Source organism: Lithobates pipiens, unplaced genomic scaffold, assembly GCF_037356315.1.
Source record: "Lithobates pipiens isolate NorthernLeopardFrog02 unplaced genomic scaffold, aLitPip1_a1.2 Scaffold_13, whole genome shotgun sequence".
Lineage (NCBI taxonomy): Eukaryota > Metazoa > Chordata > Amphibia > Anura > Ranidae > Lithobates > Lithobates pipiens.
The window spans coordinates 267,154,905-267,168,598 of record NW_027507718.1 but is presented as its reverse complement, the minus strand read 5'-3'; the positions used below and the strand labels follow the sequence as shown (position 1 = coordinate 267,168,598).

The 13,694-nt window shown below is 52.6% G+C and overlaps 1 protein-coding gene across 1 annotated transcript in view; it reads left to right on the top strand.

Annotated features, from left to right (window-relative positions):
• Positions 1-4,223: 4,223 nt before the first annotated feature.
• The window catches only part of TSPAN5 (tetraspanin 5), a 245,544-nt gene continuing 236,073 nt past the window's right edge, over positions 4,224-13,694 (top strand). Inside the window, exon 1 of the mRNA XM_077476585.1 lies at positions 4,224-4,722. Within this exon, the coding sequence (XP_077332711.1) occupies positions 4,642-4,722 (81 nt within the window). The 5' untranslated portion in view covers positions 4,224-4,641. The remainder of the gene's footprint in view (positions 4,723-13,694) is intronic.

Sequence of the window (13,694 nt, the reverse complement as noted above, 5' to 3'; positions counted from 1 at the left end):
AGGGGGGTGGGAGGATGGGAAGGAGGGGAGGCAGGAGGAAATGGGTGAGAGGGAGGTGGGCAAAGGGAAAGAATATTTTTCAACAAAGGTTGGGGTGTCTCCTTTTGTTCCACTATTTTTTCTCTTTTCTTGCTCCCTTTTCCCCTTTCTTTTTATTTTCTGTGTTCTCCCAACCTCTGGGCCCACATTTAGGTGAGAACAGAGGAGGGAGGATGAGGGAGCAGAGAGGAAAATAGAAATAGAAAGAAGATATGACAACACTACATTTTCTTACCTATAATGTACGGCGATTAAACACCTCAGCAAAAAGAAATAAGATTTGAAAATAAATTAAACAATATTCTGCAAGTGTAATATTTTTACAAGAAGCACATATCTCACATGACACAAAAGTAAAACCATATTTAAAACCCCACCCAATATGGTATTATGGGGACCCTACAGCCAAAAAAGCAAAAGGGGTTGCAATTGGGATAGCGAGAAAAGTAAAGTTCTCTCTAAAAGAGAGAATGGTCGACCCCAAGGGTTGGTATATATTCTTGAAGGAAAGGCTATATAAGATGGATTGCACAGTAAAAAAAGTATATATTCCATTCCCCAGTGCATGGGACATACTCCAGTTAGAATTTATAATGGTTGAGCACAGAGTATTGGACTTGGTAGTTAAAACAACAATTTAAATCATTTCTTTATCGGACCATGAGTACTTGAGTATTGTGAATACCTGAGTGTTGGGAGTACCTGTGTATTGTGAGTACCTGACTGTGTGAATACGGGTGTGCTGTGAGAACCTGAGTGTTGTGTATATCTGAGTAGTGTATGTGTATTGTTAGTACCTGAGTATTGTGTGTACCTGTGTATTGTGAGTACCTAGTATTGTGAATGCACGTGGGCAGTGAGTACACATGGGCTGCGAGTGCACGTGGACTGCGAGTACACATGGGTTGTGAGTGCACGTGGACTGTGAATGCATGTGGTCTGTGAGTGCACATGGGTTGTGAGTACACATGGACTGTGAGGGCACGTGAGCTGCGAGTGCACGTGGGCTGCGAGTGCACGTGGACTGTGAGTACATGTGGGCTGCGAGAGCACTGATGGGCTCTAATTGGCAGCACTGATGGGCACTGATATGCAGCACTGATGGACACTGATAGGTGGCACTCATGGGCATTGATTGGCAGCATTGATGAGCACTGATAGATGGCACTGATGGGCACTGATTGGAAGCACTGACACTGATTGGCGACACTGATTGGCACTGGTAGGTGGCACTGATTGGAAACACTGATTGGCACTGATAGGTGGCATTGACTGGCAATGATAGGTGGCATTGACTGGCACTGATATTAGGTGGCACTGATTGGCTCTGACAGGTGGCACTGATTGGAAACACTGATTAGCACTGACATATGGCACTAATTGGAAGCACTTATTTGCACTAACAGGTGGCACTGATTGGCACTGACAGTGGCACTGATTGGCACTGGCAGGTGGCACTGATTGACACTGACATGTGACACTATGTGGCATTGACAGCTGGCACTGTTTGGCACTGACAGGTTGCACTAATTGACACTGGCAGGTGGCACTGATTAGCAGTGGCAGGTGGCACTGATTGGAAACACTGATTGGCACTGACAGGTGGCAATGATTGGCAATGGCAGGTGGCATTGTTTGGCACTTGCAGGTGACACTTATTGACACTGATTGGCACTGACAGGTGGCACTGATTGGACTGACAGGTGGCATTGATTGGCATTGACAGAGGAGAGGGAGTTTCACACTGAGTCGATATTGACACTTAGTGAAACTGTGTGTGACACCGTCATATAATGTAACTGCAAGCAGAGAGAGACCAGCTGTCAAAATTCAGCGGTGATATCGCGGGTGGGTGGGACCTGGGGTGGGTGGGACCCAGCAGCTATCAAACACCAGCCAATGATTGAGCTGCTTAAGAGAGGGGCAGGGCCACATACACGTTGCTGCCTGCCCAGACCCCATCCCATTGGCTGGTTTGATAGCTGCTGGGTCACCCACCCCTTACATCAATGCTCAATTTTGACAGCTGGTTTCTCTCTACATGAAGTTACATTACATGACAGTGTCACACACTCAGCAGCTCTAGCAAGCATCAATATCGGCTCAGTGTGAAACTGTCTCATGGGCAGCACAGACTGCACACTCATTGGATGCAGCCTTTCACAGCAGACCCACAGGCAGACCTCGGGAGACGGCTAGCACAGGTGACACTATGGGTACAACTTGTCACTGCCGCCCCTCTTCAAATACCGCCGGGGACCATGGGCCCACTGGGTCCCATGGTAGGGACGGCCCTGGGTTCGGCACATCACGGATACAGTGGACAGATTAATGGGAGGGGCTGGGGAAGAACCGGCTGTCATGGTGCACGTTGGCACCAATGACAAAGTCAAAGGAAGATGGAGTGTCCTAAAGAACAATTTTAGGGACTTAGGAGCTAAATTGAGGTAAAGGACCCCCAAGGTAGTATTCTCAAAAATACTGCCAGTACCTTGAGCCACACCAGAAAGGCAGAGGGAGATTAGGGAAGTAAACAAGTGGCTGAGGAGCTGGTGTAGAAATGAGGGGTTTGGGTTCCTGGAGAACTGGGCTGACTTCTCAGTCGGTCACCAGTTCTATAGAAGGGATGGACTGCACCTAAATGAGGAGGGTACAGATCTGCTGGGAGTGAAGATGGCCGAAAAGTTAGAGGGGCTTTTAAACTAGGCGATGGGGGGAGGGTCCGGAGGTAGAGATACTCAGCACGGAACATATTTCAGAGGGTAGTATTGGGTATTGGGGGTATTGGGGGCATTAGTGGTATGTTGACTAAAGCACTTGAACTCGAGGTACGGCTCAGGTGGGGGGGGGGGGGGGTGCTTGCTTGATGGCACAGTGGATGCAAATGATGGCCACAGTGGCTGCGTTTGATGGCACAGTGGCTGCGTTTGATGGCACAGTGGCTGCAATTGATGGGCACAGTGGCTGCGTTTGATGGCACAGTGGCTGCGTTTGATGGCACAGTGGCTGCAATTAATGGGCATAGTGGCTGCATTTGATGGCACAGTGGCTGCAGTTGATGGGTACAGTGGCTGCATTTGATGGCACAGTTGTGGCAGCTGATGGGCACAGTGGCTGCGTTCGATGGCACAGTGTAAGCAAATGATGGCCGCAGTAGCTGCGTTTGATAGACACAGTGGCTGCATTTGATGGCACAGTGGCTGCAGTTGATGGGCACAGTGGCTGCAGTTGATGGGCACAGTGGCTGCAGTTGATGGGCACAGTGGAAGCAAATGATGGCACAGTGGATGCAAATGATGGCCACAGTAGCTGCGTTTGATAGGCACAGTGGCTGCATTTGATGGCACAGTGGCTGCAGTTGACGGGCACAGTGGCTGCGTTTGATGGCACAGTGGCTGCATTTGATGGGCACAGTGGCTGCGTTTGATGGGCACAGTGACTGCAGTTGATGGGCACAGTGGCTGCGTTTGATGGGCACAGTCAGGGGCGGACTGACAACTCATGGGACCCCAGGCAATAGGAGATTATGGGGCCCCCAGGCAATCAGACATTATGGGGCCACACAGTATACAATCACACAGTATACACAGACATGTTTCTATTGGCTGAGAAGGTACTGGAGAGGTGGGGTAGCTATAATCTAAGGATTTTTAGACCAAAAGGATGTTGGTAAGGGACCTTTTTCAGAGACAGATGTAAAAAAAAACACAGATTTTGACATACTTTCCATGGTTTTACTGAGACTGGCAACCCTGATGGGGCCCCCTAGTGGCACAGGGCCCTCGGGCGGTGCCCGAGTGGCCCAATGGTCAGACCGCCCCTGGGCACAGTGGCTGCGTTTGATGGGCACAGTGGCTGCGTTTAATGGCACAGTGGGGCTGCAATTGATGTTTTTTGTTCAGAATTTCTCAATTTGTTTGCACCCCCAAAAATTTTTGAGCACCAGCTGTCATTGCTTTGTTCAAATCCCCAGAAGCAGTAAGTAGGAAAGCCAGGGGACTAGCATTTCCAGAGGAGGGTCCCCCCATCCCTCTCTAGTACAGACCCCCTTCCTCAGGTTAGGTAGTCTTATGTTGTAAACATCGCCCCGGGTGACCTGTACTGACTGGAGAGTGAGGAGGAGGGCGGGACAGGGGCGGAGTGTTCTCCATGACAGACCTGACGGGGGGAGTGTCTGTGAGGGAAGCCGGCTCCTGCTGTCTGCTCCTATCAGTCTAGCGCCGCTACATCACCCGGCCGGTAGGGAGGGATGGATTAAGCTGTCACACTCTGTGGTATCGGAGATAAGGCGCCATACACCGTGCATCTGTCACTGACACGAGCGGCATCGCTCAACTCCCAGCACAGCAGCAGCCTGGAATATACTCCATACACTGGCAGCGAGCGGAGCTCCATCTCCACACATAACACTGGCCGTCCACTGCTCGCTCCTCAGCGCCGAGCAGGCAGCAGCAGATTGTTTGGCAACCGCAGCCTCGGCTCACACGGTGATTGGCTGTTCCTGGGCTACAGGCCTGGCATCACTGCCTCCACCTGGCTCCCTCCCGGGCTCTGAGTCCTGATCTCCCCCGCACACAGCCCGGGGAGCTGCCTTTATGTACCATGTCCGGGAAACACTACAAGGGGCCTGAGGTCAGCTGCTGCATCAAGTATTTCATATTCGCCTTCAATGTCATCTTCTGGGTGAGTACATTACTGCCTCCATCTACTTTCTATGTATATAGAGCTTTATTTACAGGTCTAAGGTCACCTCACAACCCTCAATGCTATCTATATTGGAGCTCTACTTATCACTGCAACATTGTATATGGATCAGATGAATGTAGTGTGACCGATGTATTGTTAGCTTCCTCTGCTTTATAGTGTGTGTGTGTGTGTACATTATTGTGCAGGATCACAAGCCTCACTCATTTATCATCTTCCTCTACTTTGTTACTTTATAATATCTCTTTCCTGAGAACCCCCCCCCCCCCCTTGCACGCGTGTGCTTTCTCTCTCCCCTCAGTGTGCGCTCGCTCTCCCCCCAGCGCTCGCTCGCGCTCGCTCTCCCCCCAGCGCGCGCTCGCTCTCCCCCCCACAGCGCGCGCTCGCTCTCCCCCCCACAGCGCGCGCTCTCTCTCTCCCCCCCCACAGCGCGCGCTCTCTCTCTCCCCCCCCACAGCGCGCGCTCTCTCTCTCCCCCCCACAGCGCGCGCTCTCTCTCTCCCCCCCCACAGCGCGCGCTCTCTCTCTCCCCCCCCACAGCGCTCGCGCTCTCTCTCTCCCCCCCACAGCGCTCGCGCTCTCTCTCTCCCCCCCACAGCGCGCGCTCTCTCTCTCTCTCCCCCCACAGCGCGCTCTCTCTCTCTCTCCCCCCACAGCGCGCGCTCTCTCTCTCTCTCCCCCCACAGCGCGCGCTCTCTCTCTCTCCCCCCACAGCGCGCGCTCTCTCTCCCCCCACAGCGCGCGCTCTCTCTCTCTCCCCCCACAGCGCGCGCTCTCGCTCTCTCCCCCCCACAGCGCGCGCTCTCGCTCTCTCCCCCCCACAGCGCGCGCTCTCGCTCTCTCCCCCCCACAGCGCGCGCTCTCGCTCTCTCCCCCCCACAGCGCGCGCTCTCGCTCTCTCCCCCCCACAGCGCGCGCTCTCGCTCTCTCCCCCCCACAGCGCGCGCTCTCGCTCTCTCCCCCCCACAGCGCGCGCTCTCGCTCTCTCCCCCCCACAGCGCGCGCTCTCGCTCTCCCCCCCCCCACAGCGCGCGCTCTCTCTCTCCCCCCCACAGCGCGCGCTCTCTCTCTCTCTCTCTCTCTCTCTCTCCCCCCCCACAGCGCGCGCTCTCGCTCTCTCTCCCCCCACAGCGCGCGCTCTCGCTCTCTCTCCCCCCACAGCGCGCGCTCTCGCTCTCTCTCCCCCCACAGCGCGCGCTCTCGCTCTCTCCCCCCCACAGCGCGCGCTCTCGCTCTCTCCCCCCCACAGCGCGCGCTCTCTCTCTCCCCCCCACAGCGCGCGCTCTCTCTCTCTCTCTCTCTCCCCCCACAGCGCGCGCTCTCGCTCTCTCTCCCCCCACAGCGCGCGCTCTCTCGCTCTCCCCCCCACAGCGCGCGCGCGCGCTCTCTCGCTCTCCCCCCCACAGCGCGCGCGCGCGCTCTCTCGCTCTCCCCCCCACAGCGCGCGCTCTCTCGCTCTCCCCCCCACAGCGTGCGCGCGCGCTCTCTCGCTCTCCCCCCCACAGTGCGCGCGCGCTCTCTCGCTCTCGCCCCCCACAGCGCGCGCTCTCTCGCTCTCGCCCCCCACAGCGCGCGCTCTCTCGCTCTCGCCCCCCACAGCGCGCGCTCTCTCGCTCTCGCCCCCCACAGCGCGCGCTCTCTCGCTCTCGCCCCCCACAGCGCGCGCTCTCTCGCTCTCGCCCCCCACAGCGCGCGCTCTCTCGCTCTCGCCCCCCACAGCGCGCGCTCTCTCGCTCTCGCCCCCCACAGCGCGCGCTCTCTCGCTCTCGCCCCCCACAGCGCGCGCTCTCTCGCTCTCCCCCCCCCCAGCGCGCGCTCTCGCTCTCCCCCCCCCCACAGCGCGCGCTCTCGCTCTCCCCCCCCCCCCACAGCGCGCGCTCTCGCTCTCCCCCCCCCCCCACAGCGCGCGCTCTCCCCCCCCCCCCCCCCCCACAGCGCGCGCTCTCGCTCTCCCCCCCCACAGCGCGCGCTCTCGCTCTCCCCCCCCCCCCCCCACAGCGCGCGCTCTCGCTCTCCCCCCCCCCCCCCACAGCGCGCGCTCTCGCTCTCCCCCCCCCCCACAGCGCGCGCTCTCGCTCTCCCCCCCCCCACAGCGCGCGCTCTCCCCCCCCACAGCGCGCGCTCTCGCTCTCCCCCCCCACAGCGCGCGCTCTCGCTCTCCCCCCCCACAGCGCGCGCTCTCGCTCTCCCCCCCCACAGCGCGCGCTCTCGCTCTCCCCCCCCCACAGCGCGCGCTCTCGCTCTCCCCCCCCCCACAGCGCGCGCTCTCGCTCTCCCCCCCCCACAGCGCGCGCTCTCGCTCTCCCCCCCCCACAGCGCGCGCTCTCGCTCTCCCCCACCCCCACAGCGCGCGCGTGCTCTCGCTCTCCCCACCCCCACAGCGCGCGCGTGCTCTCGCTCTCCCCACCCCCACAGCGCGCGCGTGCTCTCGCTCTCCCCACCCCCACAGCGCGCGCGTGCTCTCGCTCTCCCCACCCCCACAGCGCGCGCGTGCTCTCGCTCTCCCCACCCCCACAGCGCGCGCGTGCTCTCGCTCTCCCCACCCCCACAGCGCGCGCGTGCTCTCGCTCTCCCCACCCCCACAGCGCGCGCGTGCTCTCGCTCTCCCCACCCCCACAGCGCGCGCGTGCTCTCGCTCTCCCCACCCCCACAGCGCGCGCGTGCTCTCGCTCTCCCCACCCCCACAGCGCGCGCGTGCTCTCGCTCTCCCCACCCCCACAGCGCGCGCGTGCTCTCGCTCTCCCCACCCCCACAGCGCGCGCGTGCTCTCGCTCTCCCCACCCCCACAGCGCGCGCGTGCTCTCGCTCTCCCCACCCCCACAGCGCGCGCGTGCTCTCGCTCTCCCCACCCCCACAGCGCGCGCGTGCTCTCGCTCTCCCCACCCCCACAGCGCGCGCGTGCTCTCGCTCTCCCCACCCCCACAGCGCGTGCTCTCGCTCTCCCCACCCCCACAGCGCGCGCTCTCGCTCTCCCCCCCCACAGCGCTCTCTCGCTCTCCCCCCCACAGCGCGCGCGCGCGCTCTCTCGCTCTCCCCCCCACAGCGCGCGCGCTCTCTCTCTCCCCCCCCACAGCGCGCGCGCTCTCTCTCTCCCCCCCCACAGCGCGCGCGCTCTCTCTCTCCCCCCCCACAGCGCGCGCGCTCTCTCTCTCCCCCCCCACAGCGCGCGCGCTCTCTCTCCCCCCCCCCCCACAGCGCACGCTCTCTCTCCCCCCCACAGCGCTCTCTCTCTCTCCCCCCCACAGCGCTCGCTCTCTCTCCCCCACAGCGCACGCGCTCTCTCTCCCCCCCACAGCGCACGCGCTCTCTCTCCCCCCCACAGCGCGCGCTCTCTCTCCCCCCCCACAGCGCGCGCTCTCTCTCTCCCCCGCGCTCTCTCTCTCCCCCGCGCTCTCTCTCTCCCCCGCGCCGCTCTCTCTCCCCCGCGCCGCTCTCTCTCCCGCGCGCGCTCTCTCTCTCTCTCTCCCGCGCGCGCTCTCTCCCCCCCCCCGGTTTGAAGTCAAAGGGTAGTAACCCCAAATATTGATTCAATTTAGATTTTTCTTTGGTTTGCTCACTTTGCATTTTGTAAATTGATAAAAATAAACAATTAAAATATATATCATTCTTACTCTACAGCATTGTTTCACACCTGCCTAAAACTTCTGCGCAGCACTCTGTGTGTGTTTTATATATATATTTGAAGCATTTATTGCTTGTTTCCTTTCTACTTTTAATGTATATCTAAAATGATATGTGTTTAGGATGAGGAGCCCTTTGGGCTTCATTTCTCTGTAGTTTATAAAATAGCACAGAACAGATAATGAACCCTAAAGGACATTGGATTTGAAATGTATCTGAAGGCGTGACTTGGATCACAGTGATAGGTGGATGTTACAGTTCTCCTGTATTTATGAAATCCCTGGTGATCTAATAAAGATTGCCGATTGTTGGAAGAAGCAGGTTTATGAAGATTAGTATTCAGGGATGACTCTGAGTCATTATTGAATTCCACAGTTATTTAGCATATATGTCAATGACGTGAAAGCATATTTGCGAAACGCTAAAAGATAAATGTGTCATTAGCTGCTGTTGTAAGCGTAGCGTATATCAGGTGTATTAATTCTTCTGGTAAGTCTGGGGGACTTTGCTATGTAATTTATAGCAAGTTGCAGAGCAAAGATGGACTGGGTTGGAGGATTTCAGATCAGTTCATTGTCTGTGTCTCTATATAGGGGGAAAGGAGCAAACTTTTATGCATGTTCTACTTTTGATCACTTGAATTTAAGTCATTTTGGAAAATAAGAGCTTTTCACTGGTTTAGTCATGCACACAAGCAGGAAAACATTTTTATTTATTTTTTTATAATTCAAGGGCAGGGTGGATTTGATTTAAACCCAAATGTTTTAAAGAGCAATCATCTCTGTCCCACAGCAGCTCCTCTGCTGACAGTCCTATTCACTTTAATGGGATGGCTGGTTATGCGACAGTGACACAACAAGGTGAGGGACGTGGTGGTAGCAGGGGAGTGGATGCCCGCTAACAGGCACTGCCATGATGGATCTGAAATGACAGGTGCTCTTTAAATGTAAGGACTTATCCTTGCCGGTAGTTAGAATCTTTAATATTTGCAAACAAAATGAAGGTTTCCTATTTAGAATAATAAGCTGTCAGGTTAGTAAAACGACAATATCAGAACTGATTTAATCATACAGTTTGTAGTGTACATAGATTTGTAAAACAATGGGACAAAGGAATATTCTTGAACTTTGTTTTTTCTCATGGTTACTGTGAAATTGTGTGAATGCATCAATGCAGTGCATGCTATCTTGGCTTGCAGAACTTGGATTCATTGAATGAGTTTACCAAAAATGTAAATATTGCAGAATATACAGCCTCATGCTACATAACTGAGCTCCATTTCATGCTGAATAAACTAAATTTTGAATGTATCTTAAATAGAAAACTATCTTTTAGCATTTTATAAAAATAAAAAAATAGAAAAATCTGATTTAAATTAAAAAAAAACATTGATTTATATCCACCCTGTTCAAGGGTTAACTAACAAAAGGGCACACTTCAAATTGGTATGACAGGATGCGGCCGCATCCTTGTCTCCTCTCAGCTAGCTGTTACGAGGTCTGTGGATACATACTCCACTGCTTATGGATATTTACATATCATTAAACTGTTTTACCCCCCCCCACCCCCAAAAAAAATGACAGATCCTGGACTCTTAAAGCAGATTAAACAGCACCGTGCTTGTGCTGTGTAATCCCCCCCCGAACTGTAAAAAAAAAACCTGGCTGATCCTGCCACTTCCTATATCCCCCTCTCTGAGCTGACGGTGATAACCATGACTGTGTCCCTCCATCATCCGCAGCCCGGCTCTAAGCTCTCCTCTATCCCCTTCACCCCTCCACCCCTCCTCCCTGCCTGTCAGCTCTGTCTCTCTCTACTGCTATTTGTAAAATAAAAAATGATAAATGCTCACTGCAGGCCCCTCTATATAGCCTGGTATAGCACACTGCATTCATTTTTTATAAAAATGAAGCATGTTAATACCTGTTTAGCGTGATCGTCATGCCGGTAATGTAGTGGCCCGGTTTCCAGGGCTAGTGCAGGAGGGGCTGAGCAGCCATGTGATCTCCCCAGCTGACATCAGACGGAGCTCTCGCCCCTCCTGCAGAAGCCATCCATCTGAGCTGTGAATAGTGGGCCGCGAGTCATGTGACTGGCCTGAAGATCGCTCTAAACAGGTATTTACATGGCTCGTTTTTATACAAAACGAATACAGTGTACTATGCCTGGCTCTAATAGAGGGGTTGTCATAGACTTAAATGAATGGGTTAACAAACACTTTAAGATACTTAACATCACTGTGCATCATTAGTGGTGGTTGGAACCCGGTTCTTTGTGACCTAGTGGACAGCAGCCTATTGAACTATCCCATCTACCAAAGGAGTTGGAAACAATTGATTGTAACATTATTTTGTGTATCTACTATATACTGTTTTATGTATGTACTATAGACAATTAGCTGCAGTTTCTCTTCCTGATGAAGCGACAGCAACCTGTGAAATGTGTCAAGTCACAGCAAGCAACCCATCACCCATTTTTGAATAGGGATGATGAGGCAACTATTACATGATACTATATTAACTTCGTGCACTTGTCATTGTCTGTATTGATATGTGGCCTTGACTGGGTTGTTCAGTTCACTTCTTTCTCCATTGCCATCCTTTCCGTGGTGTTTGAATTGTACATTGGAACTCATAGTGTTACACCCTAAGGGGGCATACCAATTTTGGGCTCGCAATGTTTCATGGAATGGACTACTCCATTCTCCCATAGGGGCATGCTACCAACTGTTATTGCATGTAAGCATGTGTGCAAACATCTAATGTGCCTCAAGCATTATAATCAGATTGTACAGTCTTTTACATTCGTCTGTGTAGTGTGGGGACGTATCTGAGCAGGTAAAAATGTAACTGTTTTTTAAGGTAGTCCCCCACGCAACCTATTTGTCATTTAAATCAAAGGTGATTGTTTACAGATTGTAATGTATGCCAGATTAAAGCCCCATTCTAGGTACCAGGAAAGAAAAAAAAATACCCTTGTAGCGTGTGGGCTTAGGGGCATGACCCACTGCAAGAGCGTTTGCGTTAAAGTAGAACTATAGAGTGACTATTACCATAGAAAGTATTGGCAGAGAATTGCAGAGTATTGGCAGGGTATGGAGGGATGGCTGTGACTACAGATGCAGCCCACAGCGCTGCTGCCATCCGATCTCTCCCCTCCACTGTACAAATCTGTACACAGAGGGGAGAGAGGAACCGGCGTCATCATGATGCTGGTTTGTTTACAAGTGATCGCTCTGTCATTTGATGGAGCATTCACATTGCAAACGGCAGGTGCACCAAGATGGCCGTCGCTCCGGAGCTAGGCCGAAGCCACCGCCTCTCCTAAGGCTGGGGCCGTGGAGCGCTCCAGAGCGTGGCGGGGGCGGTGCCAAGCGTATATTTGCACCATAAGACACAGGCACATTTCCCCCATATTTCTGGAGGAAAAAAGTGCGTCTTATGGTCCAAAAAATACGGTACCTTATTCCTTGCTCCAGCAGGCTTCCTCCAGGCTTTGTGGTCGTTCACCCTGAACCCTTCTGACTGGTGGGGGCCCGCTGACATCCTCACATAAAATGCAGGCCTAATAGTCCTACATTGTACATGAGGATGAAGAGGGCCCGTCCGCAACCCATAGTGTTGGAGAGAAGAGACAAGGGGAGAGAAAAATAGGGCAAGTACTACAGCCTTTTATCTATCCCTATCTAGTTCGTCATAAATATTGCTGCCAGACTCGTACACCTTACCAACTGTTCAGTGTCTGCTACTGCCCTCTGCCAATCCCTCCATTGGCTTCTGCTTACTGAACAAATACAATTCAAAATACTAACAACAACTCTGTCCAGAGCTACATCACTGACCTAGTCTCAAAATACCAACCAAATTGTTCTTTGCCCCTCTCAAGACCTCCTGCTCTTTAACTTCCTTGTCACCTCCTCCCATGCTCACCCTGAGGACTTTTCCCAAGCCTCTCCCATCCTATGGAACTCCCTACACAAATATCTCCTACTCTGTTTGTTTTTAGATAATCACTAAGGCTGCATTCACACCTAAGCGTTTCAAAGTTGTGCGGTTTTTGCTGCGATTTTGTACAGTTCACCAATGTAAAAAGCAGAAAAACGCCCGTAATCTGCCCCAAAGAAGCTCGTGTTCTTTTTTTTTTTTTTGAGCTTAAGCCATTTTTCAGGCATTTTGCTTCAAGTGATAAAACGCTCAGATGTGAAATTAATGGGATTTTGCTTGTTGGGCATTTTTACAAACCGAAAATGCTCAGGTGTGAATGCAGTCTAAAGCCCCGTACACACGAGAGGACTTATGTCCGACAGACTTCCGAAGGAGTTCTGCTGGAGTTCCGACAGAGTTCTGACGGACTTTTCGACTGAGCGGACTTGGCCACACACAATCACACCAAACTCCGATGGATTTGAACGTGATGACGTACGACTGGACTCGAATAAGGAAGTTCATAGCCAGTAGCCAATAGCTGCCCTAGCGTCAGTTTTAGTCCGTCGGAATAGCATACACACGAGCGAATTTTTCGGAGGGACCGGGTCCGGCGGAGTTCCGTCGGAAAAATTTGAAGCATGTTCCATATTCTAAAGTCCGTCAGACTTTTGCGAATCAAAAGTCCGTTGCAGCCCACACACGATCGAATAGTCTGACGGAATCATTCCGTCGGACTTTGGATGTTGAAAAGTCCGCTCGTGTGTACGCGGCATAAGGCCTCATATACACTGTTGTTTAGGAGCAGTTGGGCATTTTTTTTCAACTGCTCCTGAACTCTGCTTTACATTATCTTATCAGTACATGTACATAGGGTCCTTTCTAGGCAGTTGAGTTTTAGCTGCCTTTTTTTGGAAAGCAAAAAAAATTAGTTCAGATGCTGAGTTTAGAGGCATTTCAAGTATATATATATATATATATATATATATATATATATATATATATATATATATATATATATATATATATATATAATGTGTGTGTGTGTGTGTGTGTGTGTATATATATATATATATATATATATATATATATATATATATATATATATATATATATATATATATATATATATATATATAAAAAAAATTTTACTTGTGGAAGCTAAATAGAAACTGTGGAGAGCATCTGTAGAGCAAAGGAAAACTAAATATATGCTGCTGGGGAGGGGTGACTTTAAAACAAACTTGTTTCTTTGCATTGCATGGAATTCCATAGGTTTGCATTGAAGGAGAAATACAAAAACGAATTTGGCTGTTCTTCTCCTGTGGATCAGAGAAGTGCAGTTCGTTATACACTCCTGTGACCCGTTTTCAGCAGACAGTGAGCTGAAGCCCGATGTCGGCTGAT